Raw genomic sequence first — 19811 nt, 5'->3', positions numbered from 1 at the left:
AGTCGGACACGACTGAACGACGACACATGTGACTACATCACAAGGAAGTGGCTCATTTTCCATTTGAAATCGGAAGTAGGTTTCAATGCTACGGAAGCCCTACAGCACGGATGGGTAGTTTCTTCTTGGCTAAACTTGTAGGGCACGCCTAGAAACCGCGCGGACCGCAGAGCAGATGGGCTCCGCCCTACGCTTCCGGGATTTCCCGAGCTGACCGGAACTGGGGCGGAGCCGCTTAAGCACACCCAGAGCAATTGGCCGGGGCCGCTGTCGCTCAGTGCTCCGAACGGAAGAGGCTGGGCCCTTCTCCCAGGGTCCGGAGAGCAGTCAGGCGGGTGGGAGGGACTGGAGCGAAAGTTACCGGCTCAAGAGCCGGGAAGGTTATGGAGCCGGGCCCCGCCGCGTCCCCTGGACCTTCCCGCTCCTTCAAAGAGGAGCTGCTGTGCGCCGTCTGCTATGACCCCTTCCGCGATGCCGTGACTCTGCGCTGCGGCCACAACTTCTGTCGCGGGTGCGTGACCCGCTCCTGGGAAGTTCAGGTGGCGCCCACCTGCCCGGTGTGCAAGGACCGCGCGGCCCCCGCCGACCTGCGCACCAACCACACCCTCAACAACCTGGTGGAGAAGCTGCTGCGCGAGGAGGCCGAGGGCGCGCGTTGGACCGGCCACCGCTCCCCGCGCCTCTGCCGCCTGCACCGCGGCCAGTTCAACTTTTTCTGCCTCGACGACAAGGAACTGCTGTGCTGCTCTTGCCAGGCCGATCCCCGGCACCAGGGACACCGCGTGCAGCCGGTGAAGGACACCGCCCACGACTTTCGGGTAAGAGTTCCTGCGGGCGGGAGTTGGCCGAGCGCGCACGTGGACCGGAACCTAGCATCCTGACCCCGCTGCTCCTGCACTCCAGCCTGCCAGGGCTGGGTGTGCCCAGTCCCGTCCCTCTTGCCCCTGCCAGCTTGCTGGTGCCTTCTCAGGACCCCATCTTCCCCTGGTCACATACAGAGCCTACATCGAGTACCGCCCAGGGGGTCTGAGATAGAGGAGAGACTGTCAACAGGAAGTCTGAGAATTGGGGTTACAAGATGTTCTTAAGACCGCCCGCCCACCTCTGAAGGGCTGAGGCTCTGCACCCTTTCTACCAGGCGAATGTGGCTCATGCCCATTTTAGAAGCACAGGTTGAGTAAGCCCAACAACCCTGGAACTTGGCACACAGAGGGCAGAGGTGCAGCACCCGAAGTCCTGGTCAAGGATATGGAGCTTTTAGGTCTCCCCCACATCCCTCACCTACTTCCTGGGCCCCATTTATTGGATAGCTCTGGGGAGGCCTCTGGCCCTGGCCAGCTAGTTTATCCTGGATCACTCTCTCAGCATCTCCCATGCCTGGAGTTTGACTGGTTATAAATAAAGGAGCTCCAATATTTTGGCCACCTGATGTGGAAAGCCAACCCACTGGAAAAGACCCTGATGCTGGAAAAGATTGAGCAGAGGAGGAAAAGGGGACGACAGAGGATTAGATGGTTGGATGGCATCATCGACTCAATGGACAGGCGTTTGAGCAAACTCCAGGAGATGGTGAAGGACAGGGAAGCCTGGAGTGTTGCAGTCCATGGGGTGCCAAAGAGTTAGACATGACTGAGTGACTGAACAACAAGAAAAGGAGCAACTTATAAGGGAAAACTAACGTGAAGTTTTTGGCATAGGAAGGAAAATGATCAGGAAATAAGGGTTAGCTAGCCCAGGAGTTTTCAGAATTTTTGACCTTTGCTGGCCCATTGTTGTTGTTCAGTTGCTCGGTCGTTTCTGATTGTGACCCCATGGACTGCAGCACACCAGGCTTCCCACAGTGAGAAATATTTGTTTTTCCATTGTGACTCAGAAAGCCACATGTATGTATCATGTTCTGTATCAGTGGAAACAAAAATTCTGTGAAAATCTCTATTGTAGTCTGGCATTTTCTGTCATTATATTTTAAAAATTTCACAGGCTGTAAAACATTATTTTATCACTTATTAATACCAATTAATACATAGGTCAGACCCACAGTTTGGAGAACACTGGTTAGCTAGTCTGAAGATGAGTGTATTGAAAATAAGTGTATATTTCAAAAAGTTGAAAATAATTCTGTAAGAATGCCTATTCTTCAGATACTGTTTTAGTGCCTTTGTTGTTGTTTAGTCACTAAGCTGTGTCTGACTCTTTTATGACCAGATGAACTGTACCTTACCAGACTCCTCTGTCCATGGGATTTTCTAGGCAATAATACTGGAGTGGGTTGCCATTTCCTTCTCCAGGGGGTCTTCCTGACCCTAGAATTGAACCCACGTCTCCTGCATTGACAGGCAGATTCTTTACCACTGAGCCACCAGGGAAGTTCACAATGAAAGTAGACAGTTCCACTACATTTTGGCAAAGTTCAAGTGAAGGAGAGTGTCATCAACATGCTTATTTGAAGAGTGTTTGAACAGTGGTCCACAGCGATGCTTTTTCTTATTTCACCTGGCAGTACTGCCATGTCCTGATTTGAGACAGCCAATGTATTAATAAGTGTGGGCATTCTGGGCATCCTGGGGGCTGTTGTTGAGGTAAGGAAACACCATGAATCAAGTCGTGATGAGTCACTGTGGGGCTGGCAGATATAGATCAGGAAGGTGGGTGGGGGTCAAGGCCAAGAACACTAAGGCAGAACCTCCAGGTCTGGGCTAAGCCAGGATTCAAGATCAGTGAGCCAGGTACCAGGGAGTACATATGGTCTAATGACCTGTTACTGTTTATTCAACAGATGTCTTATACTGCTAGGCCCTGGGATACTGCAGAAGAGGAGCTGAGCAGTAATTCATACCTTCAAGGAGCTTTAAGCAAAGACCCAGGGAATAAGAAGGTGTTAGCCAGGTGAAAGGGGTCAGGGAAGATATTTCAGGCAGTGGCGTGTGTAAGGGTCCAGAGGAGGGAGGCCAGATTTTCCAGGTACCTAGAGAATTTCAGGGTGAGAAAGAATGAGGATGGAGATGCAGAAGGAGCCAGGAGGTCCCAGGCTTGTCCTTTATCCTGAAGACTGTAGGGAGAGGACTTCCCTGGTGGTCCCATGGTTAAGACTTCACCTTCCATTGCAGGGGGTGCGAGTTTGGTCTCTGGTTGGGGAGACAAGATCCCACATGCCTCGAGTCCAAAAAAAAAAAACCTCAAAACATAGAGCAGAAGCAACATTTTAACAAATTCAGTAAAGACTTTAAAAATGATCCACATCAAAACAAAAAAATCTCAAAAAACCCCAAAAAAGACTGGGGAGTAGTGGGAATGTTTTAAGCAGAGGAAGGATGCCATCAGAGCAGTGGGCACTCAGGACAGTGTCTGAGGGGCCAAGGAGTCCAGTCCCAAAGATCTGAGGAGTGTGCTTAGCCTGGTGCCAACTGGCATCACTTGTATTAGACAGTTGTGCGCCAGGGCTGTCCTGGGTGCTGAGGCTGCAGAGATCAGTAAACCAGAGCCCTTGCCCTGTGGAGCTGGGGGAAGTCAGCCAGCAGAGAGTCAAGTTGTAGTTCTGGATGATTGGAGTAGGTGGAGGTGTGGGGAGAGTAGCATGGGAAGGCAGGAGAGGTGAGAAGGGGCCAATGGGGAGCCCAAAAAGCTTTTACATAGGGGTTTGGTAATTTGATTTGTGTGTTGGAGACTACTTTGAGGAACTCCAGCAAAAATAGCAATCATACCAGACAACATCCTTTTTAAAAAAAATTATGTGTTTATTTTTGTCTGTGGTGAGTCTTCGTTGCTGTATGCAGGTTTTCTCTAGTTGTGGCAAGTAGGGGCTACTCTATAGTCACAGCACATAAGCTCAGTTGCCCACACTTCGTTGTTCCGCAGCGTGTGGGATCTTCCCAGACCAGGGACTGAACCTGTGTCCCCTGCACTGGCAGGGAGATTTCTTAAACTGAGCCACCAGGGAAGTCTGCAGCCTATACTTTTTGAGCACTTACTATGTACCAGGTACTCATAAGTGTTTCTGTCAACACATTTAATCCTCACAAAAACTCTATGAGGTTGTATATTAGTTTCCAGTTGCTGTTGTCATAAATTGCCACAAACTGTGGTTGAACACAGCACAGATTTGTTATCCCACAGTCCTGGAGGTCAGAAGTCCAAACATCAAGGTGTTGGCAGGACTCTGTGCCTTTTGGAGGCCAGAATAGGGTTTCTTTCATTGTCTTGTCCAACTTTTGGAGGCCCTTTCCTCCATCATCCTGAAGTACATCATTCCAGCCTCTGCTTCTGTTGTCTCCTTGTCTTCTCTGACTCCCTCTTGGAAAGACCCTCATGATTTCAGGGAGCCCCTGTGGACAATCCAGGATGATCTCCCTGTCTTAAAGTCCATATGTTAATCACATCTACAAAATCCCTTTTGCCACATGAGGTAACACATCCCAGAATTAGGATGAGGGCATCTTTGGAGGAGGGTATAGCAACCCAGTTTCACTGCAGTATTCTTGACTGGAGAATCCCATGGAAAGAGGAGCCTGGTGGGCTACAGTCCATGGGGTTGCAAAGAATTGGATGCAACTGAGCACACATCTCTGGAGGCGCTGGTATTCAGCTTACTACACCTGGGTACTATTCTCTCCATTTTACAGACAGTAATACTGAGTCTCAGAGAGGTTAAGTAACTTGTCCAAAGCCAGAGCAGTTACTGTAGAGTTCACCTGGGGCCTTGCTCATCTCTTACTCCGGTGAGTGACATTGATAGACCCTTCTCTGGTGTCGGGCTAAGGTCTTCCCTACCAGCCCACTTTTCTGGGAGCTGTGAGGGCAGCTGCCTCTGTGTTTGGGTTCTTCGAGGCTTGTGTGGATGAGGGCCCCCATCAGTGGGCCAACAGGTATGGACTGAGTGCCTGCTCTGTGCCAGGCTGATCCCCTGCCTTCTTGGAGTCAGGTGGGCATAATCGAATACGTGCATACATCCTCAGTCGCTCAGGCATGCCCGACTCTTTTTCGACCCCATGGACTATAGCCCACCAGGCTCCTCTGACCATGGGATTCTCCAGGCAAGAATACTGGAGTGGGTTGCCATTTCCTCCTCCAGGGCATCTTCTGGAGCCATTTCCTGCATTGGCAAGCAGATTCTTTACCACCTGAGCCACCAGGGAGCAGTGGATGAAAGCCTCTGCCTTTGCAGAGCAAGCCTTCATTGTCTGCAATTTATGGAGCATCAGTGTGCTTGGTGAGAGGACCAGGCATGAGGACCTACCCCCAGGAAGCCTGCAGCCTTTCCAGGAATGTGAGACAATGATGCTGGGTATGAAGTAAAGGTGTCCATGGAGGGGCAACTAAACTACACTGGGGAAATCAAAGCAGGGTTCTAGAGCAAGTGGGGTAGGGGCCCAAGTCGAGTTTTCAAGGCCATGTTGGGATAGCTGCCTGAAGCAGGTGGGGATCATATAGAAGCAGCAGTCTATGCGAAAGGACATGCTGTAAAGCTTTAAATACTGTAGAAGATTATCTTTATGACCTCAGGGGAGGGAGGCATTTCTTAAAACCAAGGAGTACTAATTTTGATTTGTCACCTTGGATTAGTGTTGCTGATCTTGATCTTCACATAAATGGGATGAAACTGTATGTACTTTCCTGCAAAATAATATATACATGTACTTTTTGACTTGTCTATGTATCAGTCAGTTCAGTTGCTCAGTCGTGTCCGACTCTTTGCGACCCCATGAATCGCAGCACGCCAGGCCTCCCTGTCCATCACCAACTCCCGGAGTTCACCCAAACTCATGTCCATCGAGTCGGTGATGCCGTCCAGCTATCTCATCCTCTGTCGTCGCCTTCTCCTCCCGCCCCCAATCCCTCCCATTATCAGGGTCTTTTCCAATGAGTCAGCTCTTCGCTTGAGGTGGCTAAAGTATTGGAGTTTCAGCTTCAGCATCAGTCCTTCCAATGAACACCCAGGACTGGTCTCCTTTAGGATGGACTGGTTGGATCTCCTTGCAGTCCAAGGGACTCTCAAGAGTCTTCTCCAACACCACAGTTCAAAAGCATCAATTCTTTGGAGCTCAGCTTTCTTCACAGTCCAACTCTCAACGTCCATACATGACCATTGGAAAAACCATAGCCTTGACTAGACAGACCTTTGTTGGCAAAGTAATGTCTCTGCTTTTTAGCATGCTATCTAGGTTGGTCATAACTTTCCTTCCAAGGAGTAAGCGTCTTTTAATTTCATGGCTGCAGTCACCATCTGCAGTGATTTGGGAGCCCCCAAAAATAAAGTCTGACACTGTTTCCACTGTTTCCCCATCTATTTCCCATGAAGTGATGGGACCAGATGCCATGATCTTAGTTTTCTGAATGTTGAGCTTTAAGCCAACTTTTTCTCTCTCCACTTTCACTTTCATCAAGAGGCTTTTTAGTTCCTTTTCACTTTCTGCCATAAGGGTGGTGTCATCTGCATATCTGAGGTTATTGATATTTCTCCGGCAATCTTGATTCCAGCTTGTGCTTCATCCAGCCCAGAGTTTCTCATGATGTACTCTGCATATAAGTTAAATAAGCAGGGTGACAATATACAGCCTTGATGTACTCCTTTTCCTATTTGGAACCAGTCTGTTGTTCCATGTCCAGTTCTAACTGTTGCTTCCTGACCTGCATATAGGTTTCTCAAGAGGCAGGTCAGGTGGTCTGGTATTCCCATCTCTTTCAGAATTTTCCACAGTTTATTGTATCCACACAGTCAAAGGCTTTGGCATAGTCAATAAAGCAGAAATAGATATTTTTCTGGAACTCTCTTGGTTTTTTGATGATCCAGTGGATGTTGGCAATTTGATCTCTGGTTCCTCTGCCTTTTCTAAAACCAGCTTGAACATCTGGAAGTTCATGGTTCATGTATTGTTGAAGCCTGGCTTGGAGAATTTTGAGCATTACTTTGCTAGCGTGTGAGATGAGTGCAGTTGTGTGGTAGTTTGAGCATTCTTTGGCATTGTCTGTCTTTGGGACTGGAATGAAAACTGACTTTTTCCAGTCCTGTGGCCACTGCTGAGTTTTCTAAATTTGCTGGCATGTTGAGTGCAGCATTTTCACAGCGTCATCTTTCAGGATTTGAAATAGCTCCACTGGAATTCCTTCACCTCCACTAGCTTTGTTTGTAGTGATGCTTTCTAAGGTCCACTTGACTTCACATTCCAGGATGTCTGGCTCTAGGTGAGTGATCATACCATCATGATTATCTCGGTTGTGAAGATCTTTTTTGTACAGTTCTTCTGTGTATTCTTGCCACCTCTTCTTAATATCTTCTGCTTCTATTAGGTCCATACCATTTCTGTCCTTTATCAAGCCCATCTTTGCATGAAGTGTTCCCTTGGTATCTCTAATTTTCTTGAAGAGATCTCTAGTCTTTCTCACTCTATTGTTTTCCTCTATTTCTTTGCACTGATCACTGAGGAAGGCTTTCATAGCTCCGCTTGCTATTCTTTGGAACTCTGCATTCAAATGGGAATATCTTTCCTTTTCTCCTTTGCTTTTCGCTTCTCTTCTTTTCACAGATATTTGTAAGGCCTCCTCAGACCGCCATTTTGCTTTTTTGCATTTCTTTTCCATGGGGATGGTCTTGATTCTGTCTCCTGTACAATGTCATGAACCTCCATCCATAGTTCATCAGGCACTCTGTCTATCAGATCTAGTCCCTTAAATCTATTTCTCACTTCCACTGTATAATCATAAGGGATTTGATTGAGGTCATACCTGAATGGTCTAGTGGTTTTCCCTACTTTCTTCAATTTCAGTCTGAATTTGGCAATAAGGAGTTCATGATCTGAGCCACAGTCAGCTCCCGGTCTTGTTTTTACTGACTGTGTAGAGCTTCTCCATCTTTGGCTGCAAAGAATATAATAAATCTGATTTCGGTGTTGACCATGTGGTGATGTCCATGTGTAGAGTCCTCTCTTGTGTTGGAAGAGGGTGTTTGCTATGATCAGTGCATTCTCTTGGCAAGACTCTATTAGCCTTTGCCCTGCTTCATTCTGTATTCCAAGGTCAAATTTGCCTGTTACTCCAGGTGTTTCTTGACTTCCTACTTTTGCATTCCAGTCCCCTGTAATGAAAAGGACATCTTTTTTGGGTGTTAGTTCTAAAAGGTCTTGTAGGTCTTCATAAAACCACTCAACTTCAGCTTCTTCAGTGTTACTGGTTGGGTCATAGGCTTGGATTACTGTGATATGGAATGGTTTGCCTTGGAAACAAACAGAAATCATTCTGTTGTTTTTGAGATTGCATCTGAGTACTGCTTTTTGGATTCTTTTGTTGACCATGATGGCTACTCCATTTCTTCTAAGGGATTCCTGCCCACAGTAGTAGATATAATGGTTATCTGAGTCAAATTCACCCATTCCAGTCCATTTTAGTTCACTGATTCCTAGAATGTCGACGTTTACTCTTGCCATCTCCTGTTTGACCACTTCCAATTTACCTTAATTCATGGACCTGACATTCCAGGTTCCTATGCAATATTGCTCTTTACAGCATTGGACCTTGCTTCTATCACCAGTCACATCCACAACTGAGTATGGTTTTTGCTTTGGCTCCATCCCTTCATTCTTTCTGGAGTTATTTCTGCATTGATCTCCAGTAGCATATTGGGCACTTACCGACCCGGGGAGTTCCTCTTTCAGTATCCTATCATTTTGCCTTTTCATACTGTTCATGGGGTTCTCAAGGCAAGAATACTGAAGTGGTTTGCCATTCCATTCTCCAGTGGACCACATTCTGTCAGACCTCTCCACCGTGACCCGTCCGTCTTGGGTGGCCCCACATGGCATGGCTTAGTTTCATTGAGTTAGACAGGGCTGTGGTCTGTGTAATCAGATTGGCTAATTTTCTGTGATTATCACTGAAACCATTATCACAGAAAATGCGTCTGTATATGTATCAGTAATTTGTTCCTTATTTATTGCTAAGTAGCTTTCCATATGTAAAAGTTAAAGTGTTAGTTGCTCAGTCGTGTCCGACTCTTTGTGACATAAGGATGACCAGAACGAATTGAAAAGAAAACTAAACCTGCAGTAAAGGAAATCACTGTTTATTTTCTGTAGAAGTGTGGTTAAAAGAATAGACCGTGGAGTCGGACACATGGGCTAGTTATCTACTGCTGTGTGACAAACTCCCCCAAACATAGTGGCCTCAGACAAAAGTGTCTGCTATCTCATGGTGTCTGTGGGTCAGGAATCTGGCATGACTGGATGGGTGTTTCTGCCTCAGGATCTCAATGGTGCGGCAGTATGAACCGGGGCTGCAGTCTCATCGGAAAGCCTGAGGAGGCCAGGATCCCTGCTCAGGCTCACTTGTGTGGTTGGCAGCAGGATTCAGGTCTTCATGGGCTGTTGGTTGGACACCCTTACTTCCTAGCCCCCTGGGCTGCTCTGTTGGTTGGGTCACTTCCATCTAGAGTGAGGGAGCAAAAGAGGGTGAGAAAGGGTCAGTGTAGGCTTTTTGTCACCTCAGCTCATCTCCCGTCACTTTTGCCACATTCTCTTGATTAGAAGCATGTCTTTTGTAGATCCAGCCCTCAGGGAGGGGCTTTCGGCAGTGCAGTACTGGGAAGTGGGGATCCATAGGGCCATTTCCAAGGCTGTTTCCTCCAGTCTGGCCTCAGTGATTGATGTCCCTCCCACCTGCAGAGCCTGCTCACTCCCTCCTAGGATCCCCAGTCATCTTGTCCCATTACGACGTTAGCTCAAAGTCCAGAATCTTGTCATCTAAACCAGGCCCAGGTGGGGATGAGGCTTTAGGGACTAAAAACACAGCTTAAATTTACCACTCTGTTAACTATCTACATAGCATTTACATTGTACTTACAACACTTACACAGACTTTTATACTAGCACTGAAGCATTTTTACATAAGGGACTTGAGCATCCTGGGATTTCAGTATCTGTGGGGATCCTAGAACCAACCCAGGATGACTATGGTTTAGACAAGGTCCTGTGGGAAGAACTGGGTTAACCTCGTGATCAGACCTGTTCTTTCATGACTGTAAACCAGTCCAGTTCACGAAGTTGTGAAGGGGGCCTGTGAGCACATTGTTGACCCCCCAGCTAGGGTTCACTCCTCCGCCTGCACCGGCTTTAGGCTTAGCAGGATGTCCTTCTGTTCTGTCCTGTGACCAGCATGGAAACTAGTCCCTTTACCTCCTCAGCTGTTTCCTATCTGTTTCGGGTATAAACAAAGGTGCTGGGTTAGAGGGTATCGGTGGCCCTTTGTGCTGTACACCATCAGGTGCAGGGTCAGACCTATGCTTTCCCCACTGTGTCCCCCAGCATGTGGCTGGACTGGGTTCAGTAAATAATGGTCGAGTGGTACCCACAGTGAAGTGCACCTCCAGCTGTGATGTGGCATGCTGCGTCCCTGCCCGGCCTCTGCCCCTAACCCACCTCCTTCTGGTCCCTCTTGGCAGGCCAAGTGCAGGAACATGGAGCATGCGCTGCGGGAGAAAGCCAAGGCCTTCTGGGCAATGCAGCGCTCCTACGAGGCCATCGCCAAGCACAATCAGGTGAGTGAGCACTGGGGCTGAGGGTGCAGATGGGCACACTTGGACTACCGTGGGGCAGAGGTGTGGGTGGGCTGGCCCTGGCCATGGCTGCTGCTACAGGGTCAGCCTTCACCAGCCTTGCTGGCGAGCACAGCCTTGCCCTTGGATGCTGATTGTGACTTCATGGCATCTTTAAACACCTGGGCGTGGCCACGCCAGCAACCACCAAGCAGCTTCTGCAGCCCCCTGTGCCTGTGAACTCAGACTGATAACAGGTGCCATGCTGCACCACCTGCTGGGGTGCTCAAACCAGCAACACCCCCATTCTCACACCTCACATCCACTGTCTCCAGAATGCACCTGTCTATTGATGTTCCCTCTCCACTCCCAGCATCTGTTCCAGGTCCCCATCGCCTCTGCCTGCCCTCCTACCTGGGCCCCATGCTTTTGCTCTTGTATGCAGTCCACACTCCTTGCAGTGGACTGATCTTGTAAATAAAATAGATTGGTTGCGTCACTCCTCTGCTTCAAACTGTCTAGTTCAAGCTCCTCACCATGGCCTCAAGGGCCCTCATCCAACCCCCATGCCCCCCCGCTTCATCTACCCCCAGGCTTGGCCAGTGCCATCTGGCCTGATGTGGGATGCATTGGGGATACCTGGGTTGTGTCCATATGTCCAAGTGACAGCCCTTGTCTGTCCATCCCAGCTGCTGTAGAATTCTCATGTAGTCAGTCAGTTGTGGAGAGTCCAGGATACTGGCTTGACTAATGCTTTTCCTCTCAATTCAGTCCATCCTGGTGAATGAGAGGTGAAAATGTGTCTTCTCCTTTATTGAGAGGCTCCATGGCCAGTGTGAGGCTGGCTGGAGCTGACTTTGCACTGGCTGGCTTTTCTTGTCCACTCTGTTTTTTATCCCCCTGTGTGATAAGAAGCTTCCCAAATTTCACTCTCTTCCACTGTACCTTGTCAGTCTTTTTACCTGATATTTCAACAATGCCGTCTCTCCTCCTATGCTTTTCTTTGGTTATTAAAGTAAGTCAAACAAAGTGTGTGCTTCTTTCATAAGAATAACAGCTATCTGTATTTTTCCTGTGAATGTTCACATTCTTTTTCTTGGGATGTTTGTCTTGTCTTCTTGTAGAGACTTAAGAGCACTTTGTATATGAAGAATAACAATCTCATATATGTTGGAAATATTTTTCCTAGTTTGCCCTTTTTCAATAAATTGTGCATGCGTGCTCAGTCATGTCCAACTCTTTGTGACCCCATGACTGTAGCCCTCCAACCTCCCCTGTCAATGGGATTTTCCAGGCAAGAATACTGGTATAGGGTTCCATTTCCTCCTTCAGGGGATATTCCTGACCTAGGGATCAGATTCTTTACCACTGTGTCATCTGGGAAGCCCTTTCAATAAATCATTTCCCTCCCTTTCTGGTCATTTCCTCCTGTTCAGTGAATCATTTTGTCATATTAGCATGTTACTGATTCAGTTTTAAAATAAATACTTTCTACTATTTTTTTAAGCATCTATCAAATCTATCAAATTTGAAGTCCTAGTATTGGAAGGCGAGTGATTTTTTAAAATCATTGCTATTTGCAACAGTTCACTTGTGTGATTCAGAGTTTCCCTCACTATCGTACAACCTATGCAAGTACAAAATATTATTGAGGAATTTATAGAATTACAGTTGTCCTCTATAAGCACTGATTTTGTTTTATTCATTGATCTAAACAATCTCATTATGCTGTTTGACTTTTTAATTTAAAACATGTCTTTTTTACAAAAATTTTTGGCCGCGCTCCGGGGTTTTCCTTTTGGAGGACCACTTAGTTGCCCCGAGCCATATGGGATCTACGTCCCACGCACTGAAAGGGGGATTCTCAACCACTGGACCACCAGGGAAGTCCCTATGCTGTTTGACTTATTTAAACTTACAAATATGTGTTAAGAAAGCTGCATCCATATTTTATCTTCGGAGGTTCTGCACGTGATTTCTTTTTTTAAAAAATGGAGTTCCTTTGCTAAACATCTGGGGGCCACCCGCTGGGTGACAACGGCTGAGGCTCCGCCCCTCCTCTGCCCCACCCGGCCCCACCCTGTGCTGCAGGTGGAGGCAGCCTGGCTGGAAGCACGGATCCAGCAGGAATTTGACAAGCTCCGCGAGTTCCTGCGCGTGGAGGAGCAGGCCATCCTGGATGCCATGGCCAATGAGGCAAGGCAGAAGCAGCACCTGGCGGAGGAGAAGATGAAGCGGCTGACGGAGGACACGGAGGCCTTGGCCCATGAGATTGAGCGGCTGCAGATGGAGATGAAGGAGGATGACGTTTCCTTTCTCATGGTGAGGAGTGCAGCGTCCAGATCTAGTGATAGGGGCCAGATTTCAGGGGCCAGCGGGGACCCTGAGATCAGCAGCCCTGGCTATATTGTTTTTTAAAATATTTATTTATTTATTATTTTAAAGTATTTATTTTTGAGGTGGTATTGCCATCTTAACAATATTATTAATAATTTAATTATAGCAATATTAACCTTAATATTATTATTAATTTAATAATATTAAATGTCTGATCCATGAACATGGATGTATAACTCCTTTTGAGGTTAGAGATTTATATGTTTTCTCTGTGTCTGTGTTTGTGTATCTGTCTTTTTTGTTTTTTCCAGAAACACAAGAGCCGAAAACGCCGGTAAGTTGCCAAGTCTGGTAGGGGGAGGGGAAGCATAGGCAGAAATACCAGGGGTGCAACCTCAGGTGGCTCCCGGGCCAGGCAGGTGGTGAGGCCAGCTGGTGCAGTACAGAGGCAGCAGTGGGACCAGCCAAGTGGAGAGCCCTCTTTCAAGACACGGACTTCCAGTTTGCACTGGTGCAGTGTTGTCTTCCTGAGGGTGGAGCATGACCATCTACTATGTGGGGAGAGATTGTCATCCTGCATGGGGCTCGTAGTTCTCTGACAGTCAGCCCAACATTTAACCTTCTCCTTTGGTCAGCCCCCTCCCTCTGAGAGTCTCAGGACATATTAGTTTGTGTTGACGGTTGTTGGGGTCACAGAGATGAATAGGGAATAATTGTGTCCCAGTCAGAGCTGTACAAAGATGGAAGAGAATGCTTTGGGTGGTAGTGAGTTCCCTGTCACTGGAGGTGTTCAAGCAAAGGCCACTGACACTTTCAAAATGTGGGACTAGAGGGCCCCTAAGGTGCCTTCCAACTCAGACATCCTATGAGCTGATGTGTATGTATCATTTCTGCTCACATGAAATTAAACCATGTCTGAGAACCTCCTGTTTATATTTATCCTGGCAATGGCAAGAAGGGCTCTAGTACTGAGTCCTGAAGGATATGAGCCGCCCAGTTGATTCCTGGCTCATCTCCCATCAGAGTCCAGTGTAGGTTTGTCTTGAATAAGGCAGCCAGGGAATGCAGGCCTGAGGCAAGGGATCCTGTTTCCAGCTGACTCAGTTAGGCCCAGAACGCCTGCCCCTGGCCCTGCCCTGCAAAGCCCACTTCTCCTTTCCTAGCCTCTTCTGCACGATGGAGCCGGAGCCCATCCAGCCCGGCATGCTCATCGACGTCTGCAAGTACCTGGACTCCCTGAAGTACCGCGTCTGGAGGAAGATGGTTATGTGTGTTGAATCTGGTGAGTGGGGGCCCCAGGCAGGTGTAAGAGGCCGGGGGAGGTCATGCTGGGCAGAGGGCCTGCTGAACGAACTCTTTCCTGCTTCCTGCCCCGTAAGACCGCCTTCTCCCTGCACTGGTCACATTTCCAGCCTCTTTCACGCAGGTCCCTGTGCCCTGCTCTGCTCCCATGTCCTGCTGCTCAAACCATTCCTGACAGAGCGCCTTCCTTTTTTGGGTCCTGACACTTGGTCACCTCTCCGGAAAGAGCAGCTGACTTCCCTTTCTCTTCAGAACCATATTGTATATATAATGAAAGAGAAGAGCTCCTCAGTTTAGGGCTGCCTTTCCCAAGGGGATTCTAGCCCATGCAAGTCGCTGCGGACTGAATGTGTCCCCGACCAAATTCGTATGTTGAAGGCCTAACCTCCATGTGATGGAATTTGAAAGCAGGGCCTTTGGGAGGTGATCATAGTTAGAGGAGATCATGTGGATGGGGCCCTCTGATGATCAGATTAGTGCCCTTTTAAGAAGAGACACCAGAGAGCTGGCTTCTTTTCTCTCTCTCCCTCTGCCTTATGAGGACACAGTAAGAAGGCAGCCATCTGTAAACCAAAAAGAGGGCCCTCAGCAGAATGTAAGCATGCTGGATCCCTGGTCTCAGAATTCCAGTGGCAGAACCATGAGAAATACTGTCCTGTTGTTTAAGCCACCCCATCTCTGATACTTTTGCAGTAGCATCCCAAACTGAGATGTGATTTTATGGGGAGAAATGTCAGTGACCAGGGGCATGTCACATGCTTTTCTAAGGTGGTACAGGCATCTCGTGAGGTTCACTGGCTTCCTGTGGCTATCCTCACAAAAGACTGAAGTCTGGATGCTTTAAAATGACAGAATTTTCTTCTCATGGTTCCAGAGGCTAGAAGTTTAAAGCCAAGGTGTCTGCAGGGCCACACTGCCTCTGAAACCTGTAGGGGAGGATCCTTCTTCGCTTCTTCCTAAATTTTGGTGTTTTCTGGTGGGCTCTGCGCAGGCAGTTGCAGCACTGCGACCTGTGCCTCCATCATCAGAGGGCTTTTCCCCTCAGGTGACTGGTTTTCTCCTTTTTCATAAGGACAGCAGTTATAATGGATCAAGGGCCCCTTCTCTTCCCATCTGATCTCATCTTAAATTGTTAACATCTGCAAGAACTTCATTCTCAAATAAGGTCACCTCCTGAGGTGCTGGGGTTAAGACTTCAACATACCTTTTTATGGGCACGTTTTATGGGGTTTTTTGAACTTTATTTTGTATTGGGGTGTAGCCGAGTAACAATGTTGTGATAGTTTCAGGTGAACAGTGAAGGGACTCAGCCATACATATGCATGTATCCATTCTCCCCCCAACTCCCCTCCCATCCAGGCTGTGCAGGGCACATTTCAACCCATAGCGCGACCCCCAGCCCAGGGCAGCCCCCTTTGTTCACTGGGCCAGGTGGAACACAGTGGGTCAGTTTAGGGGGACCTGAGGCCACAGGCTGTTCTGATTTCCCCACTGTGTTCTCTCCGCACCCAGTGCCTTTCAGCCTTGATCCCAACACCGCGGCTGGCTGGCTCTCTGTGTCCGACGACCTCACCAGCGTCACCAACCACGGCTACCGGGTGCAGGTGGAGAACCCGGAGCGCTTCTCGTCGGCGCCCTGCCTGCTGGGCTCCTGCATCCTGTCGCAGGGCTCACACGCCTGGGAGGTGGACCTGGGGGCACTGGCCAGCTGGCGCGTAGGGGTGGTGCGGACGCGACAGGATGCGGGCACCGAGGGCCACGCGCACAGCTGCTACCATGACACGCGCTCGGGCTTCTGGTATGTGGGCCGCACGCAGGGCGTGGACGGCGACCACTGCGTGACCTCGGATCCCGCCGCGTCGCCCCTGGTCCCCGCCATCCCGCGCCGCCTGCGCGTGGAGCTGGAGTGCGAGGAGGGCGAGCTGTCCTTCTATGACGCTGAGCGCCGCTGCCACCTGTACACCTTCCACGCCCGCTTCGGGGAGGTGCGGCCTTACTTCTACCTGGGCGGCTCGCGGGGTGACGGGTCCCCAGAACCACTGTGCATTTGCCCGCTGCGCATCACCATCAAGGAGGAGCTGGACAGCTGAGGACCCTTCGGCCCGCTGGACTCCGCGTGCATCCAGCAATCGGTCCCATTTCCTTCCTGTCCCTTCCCAAAGCCACGCTTGCCTTGGTACCTCTCTACCGCCTGCCTTCTTACCAGGATCTTCCCGCTGACCTCCCCTGTCATTTTCTGTGGCTCCAGGCCACGGGCCTTTCCCCCCCTTTTTTTTGGTCCCTTTTCTCCCCCACTTTGAAAGTCAGCCAGGAGACACCTCCTGGGTCAGGCTTTTTCCAAAGTTGTGGCATCCTCTGGATGTGAATTTCCTGATCCAGATTCTAAGATTTCTGGGGATAATGTTTGTTTCTAGAGTGGGTCTGTTTAAAAAATGTAGGTTTTTGTTTTAAAATCATTTTTCAAGTGTTGTGAGGCCAGCAGATGGGAGGGGACTGCTGTTGAAAAGAGTTTGTTACTTACAGTTCCTAGGAGAAGGGGTGCTGCGGTGGGGGTGCTGTGGGGAGGGGGGCACCAGGGGAAGCACCAGAGTCCTTAGGAGGTAAGGGGCGTGCTTTTCATGGAAAGGAACAGAGGAGGCAGGGTACTGGGTGAGTGGGTTTATGATCGGCAAGTCTGAGTACTTTTCACAGGTTCTGGGGCATAGTGGCTGCCCCTAGTTGTCCTGAAACCTGGATGTGGGTTGATTGTGCATGTGTGCATGCTCAGTCATGTCCTACTCTTTGTGACTCTATGGGCTGTACCCACCAGACTCCTCTGTCCGTGCAATTTTTCATTCAAGAATCCTGGAGTGGGTTACCATTTTCTATTCCATGAAATCTTCCTGATGCAGGGATTGAACCCTCATCTCCTGCATTGACAGGCGGCTTCTTTACCGCTGAGCCACCTGGGAAGCCTGTGGATTGATTAGCACAGGGGATTATTGGCTTGGAGTGGATCCCTGTGAGAGCCTGGCACAGGAGGTGGTTGATGTACTGTTTTGCATCTAAAAGATGGACTGCATTCAAAAGGCACACTCACAGGGGGGTTGTTTGCTGTCTGCAGGAACTTGCTGGCCAGGGAGGCTCCAGGAGCCAGAGTGGCCCCAGGAGCCAGAGTGGCAGGAATTCAGAAAAGAAGAAAATATGGTTATTCTAGCACCATTGCCGTGGCTTTGGGCAGGACCCATGCCCTGGCTTGTCTGTCACTTTATACTGGTATTTAAGGCTGCTCTGTGGGCCTTGGTGGAGCCCTTCAGGGTGGGGGTGGGGACAAGGCTGCCCATCCAATCGGCTCTAACTTATAGATTAAGACTTCTTGCACAATTTCCTCTTGAACAGAGTTTCCAGAGCACTTTAAAAAACACAATTTAAATAGCATGATTTTCACTTTCCTCATCTGCAAATGAGATGGTAGATCTGGAAGGTGATGGATGCGCTGCAGTTGTGTGGAGGACCTTTCTCTGGTTCCTCTCACAGAGGTACAGAAGGAGGAGAAGAGGGCCCCTTTGTGTTAGGAGGGAAGGGAGGCGATTCTGTCCAGGGAGGGGGGTGTTGGTATCAGGAATGAGGAGGGGCTCCGGGGCTCCGGTCTCTGCTGACAGCCTGCTCATTCTTGTTCTGCTGCCTTTTACATCTTCATCCTGATTTCTTCTCCCTCTGCCTTGCCTCCAGACTCCTGCCTTACCTTTTCGTCTTCATGTGCCTGTGGAGGATTTTTAATTGTCACCTCCTCACTTGTGTCCTGGGACAGGGAATGTCTCCCTGTAGGAGCAATGTTTTAATGGAGGTGTTTTTACCGAAGACTCACAAACTTTCTCCTGCTTGTGTCTCCTGGTTCACCGAAGTGGACATTTTAAACAGAAATGATGATTCAAAACTAAAAATTGGTTATAAGTGTGATGTGTCCATCATTGGTGGCCAGGGGAGGGAGGTGGTAGGATATACCACTGAGTCAAGGGGACCAGATGCAAGAGAAGGGTGAGGATGTTGGCAAAGGGGTGGATGTGAGCTGAATGGCCCCTCTAAAGATGCTCAGATTCAGCAAAGCTCAAGGCACTTTGGACCCAACACATCTGAGTCCAGTGTGCACTTTGTACCATAAAGTATTTATCTGGCCTGTTAAATGCAAATCACTACCTAATAAATCTTGACCTGAAACTATTTTGTTAGTTGTTGTAAACTTTTAAAAATGTTTTTTCCTTTCCATCTTAGGTGTTGGAAGGGCTTTGTTTTATTTTTACAGGATATTGTGGATTGCCTAGGCCCCTTTTTACCAAAATAAAGTGTTTGAGCCAAAGTATACCTTTTTTTTTTTTTTGACATTTTCCTTTCAGTGTTCTCATAAGCAAAAAGTTTCATTCACCTTGTAGCATGTATTCAATGTTTTTGTTTTTATCATTGGATAACCTATTATATGGATATATACTGCATTTTACTTACCAACTCTTTAGTTGGTGAAAACATTTTGATTGTTTTCACTTTTTGCCATTATGAATAATGCTGCTGTAAATATTTGTGTGCAAGATTTTGTGTGGACATATGTTTTTTGTTCTTGTGGATAGGTAAGTAGGTGCAGACTTGCTGGATCATGTCCTGACTCTCGTTTAACCTTTTGAGGGACTGCCAGGCCATTTTCCAGTGTGGCCGCACTTTGTATAGTCTTATAATGTAGGGAGGTTCCAGTTGGTCCATATCCTCGTTAACACTTGTTACTGTCCGTCTTTTAACTTGGGCATCCTAGTACATGTGAGGTCGTATCTCATTGTAGTTTTGACTTGGATTTCCCTAATGATTCATGGTATGGAGCCTCTTTTCAGGTGCTTATTGACCATTTGTTTACCTTCTTAGGAGAGCTGACTTCAGATCCTTTGCCCATTTTAAAATCTTTTTTTGTTGTTATTGTTTTTACTATCTAGTTGCGAGAGTTCTTCATACATTCTAGACACAAGTCCCTCATCCAGTACATGATTGCCAAACATTTTCTACCACTCTGTATTTTCACTTTCTGGAAGGTGTCCTTTGAAGCACAGAAGTTTTCATTTTGGGGTCTGGTTTATTTTTCTTTTTGTTGTTTGTGTATCCTGGAACTCTTACCTTTGACATTGCCCTTAAGCCTGTTCTAGGTCTTGGCTCAGGCATGGGCAGCTATCTCAGCATGGGTAGCCATTCTATTGACAAGGAGCCCTAGTTCAGGAGCCCATTCCTTCTTCCCTTGAGCCCTCCTACCCACATAATGTGATGATTGAGTGTGTGCATGGGAGCCCAGGTAAGCTGTACCCGGAAATTTTATAAGCTGGAGGCATCTTTGGTAAAGAGATAGCAGCTGGAACCAGAAATCCAGATTCCTACACCCAAGTCCCAACTGTATGATTTATGAGCTACTGAGCCTTCGAACCTCTGCTCCCTCATCTAAATGAGGATTTAGGGTACCTACCTCAGGTTGTAGAGATTAAATGAGGGGATTTTTGGGGTACAAATGCTTTGTATTATGTCCTAAACATACTATAGGCTCAATGCATGTTGGCTAATTCTTCAGAAAGTGGAAGATTTTGAATGCTGACATTATGATTCATGTTAATGAAAAACCCCAAAGGAAATTGAGAAATGAACTTAC

The 19811-nt window shown here is 48.2% G+C and overlaps 1 protein-coding gene across 2 annotated transcripts; it reads left to right on the top strand.

Annotated features, from left to right (window-relative positions):
* The first annotated feature begins 250 nt into the window (after positions 1–250).
* TRIM35 (tripartite motif containing 35) lies at positions 251–18497 on the top strand. 2 transcript variants are annotated; one of them, XM_019966391.2, is made up of 6 exons: positions 251–818; positions 10427–10522; positions 12611–12841; positions 13168–13190; positions 14020–14138; positions 15671–18497. In XM_019966391.2, exons 1-6 carry the CDS (start codon positions 384–386, stop codon positions 16246–16248), a joined length of 1482 nt encoding a protein of 493 aa, XP_019821950.2. In that variant the 5' UTR covers positions 251–383; the 3' UTR covers positions 16249–18497. The 2 variants fall into 2 exon arrangements, with proteins under 2 accessions (XP_019821950.2, XP_070651073.1); XM_070794972.1 differs by lacking the exons at positions 13168–13190; positions 15671–18497 and having other exon boundaries at positions 287–818; positions 14020–14136.
* Positions 18498–19811: the final 1314 nt, after the last annotated feature.

This window comes from Bos indicus, chromosome 8, assembly GCF_029378745.1.
Source record: "Bos indicus isolate NIAB-ARS_2022 breed Sahiwal x Tharparkar chromosome 8, NIAB-ARS_B.indTharparkar_mat_pri_1.0, whole genome shotgun sequence".
NCBI lineage: Eukaryota > Metazoa > Chordata > Mammalia > Artiodactyla > Bovidae > Bos > Bos indicus.
Note: the sequence above shows the minus strand (reverse complement) of the source record. Positions and strands in the feature narration are given on the sequence as shown.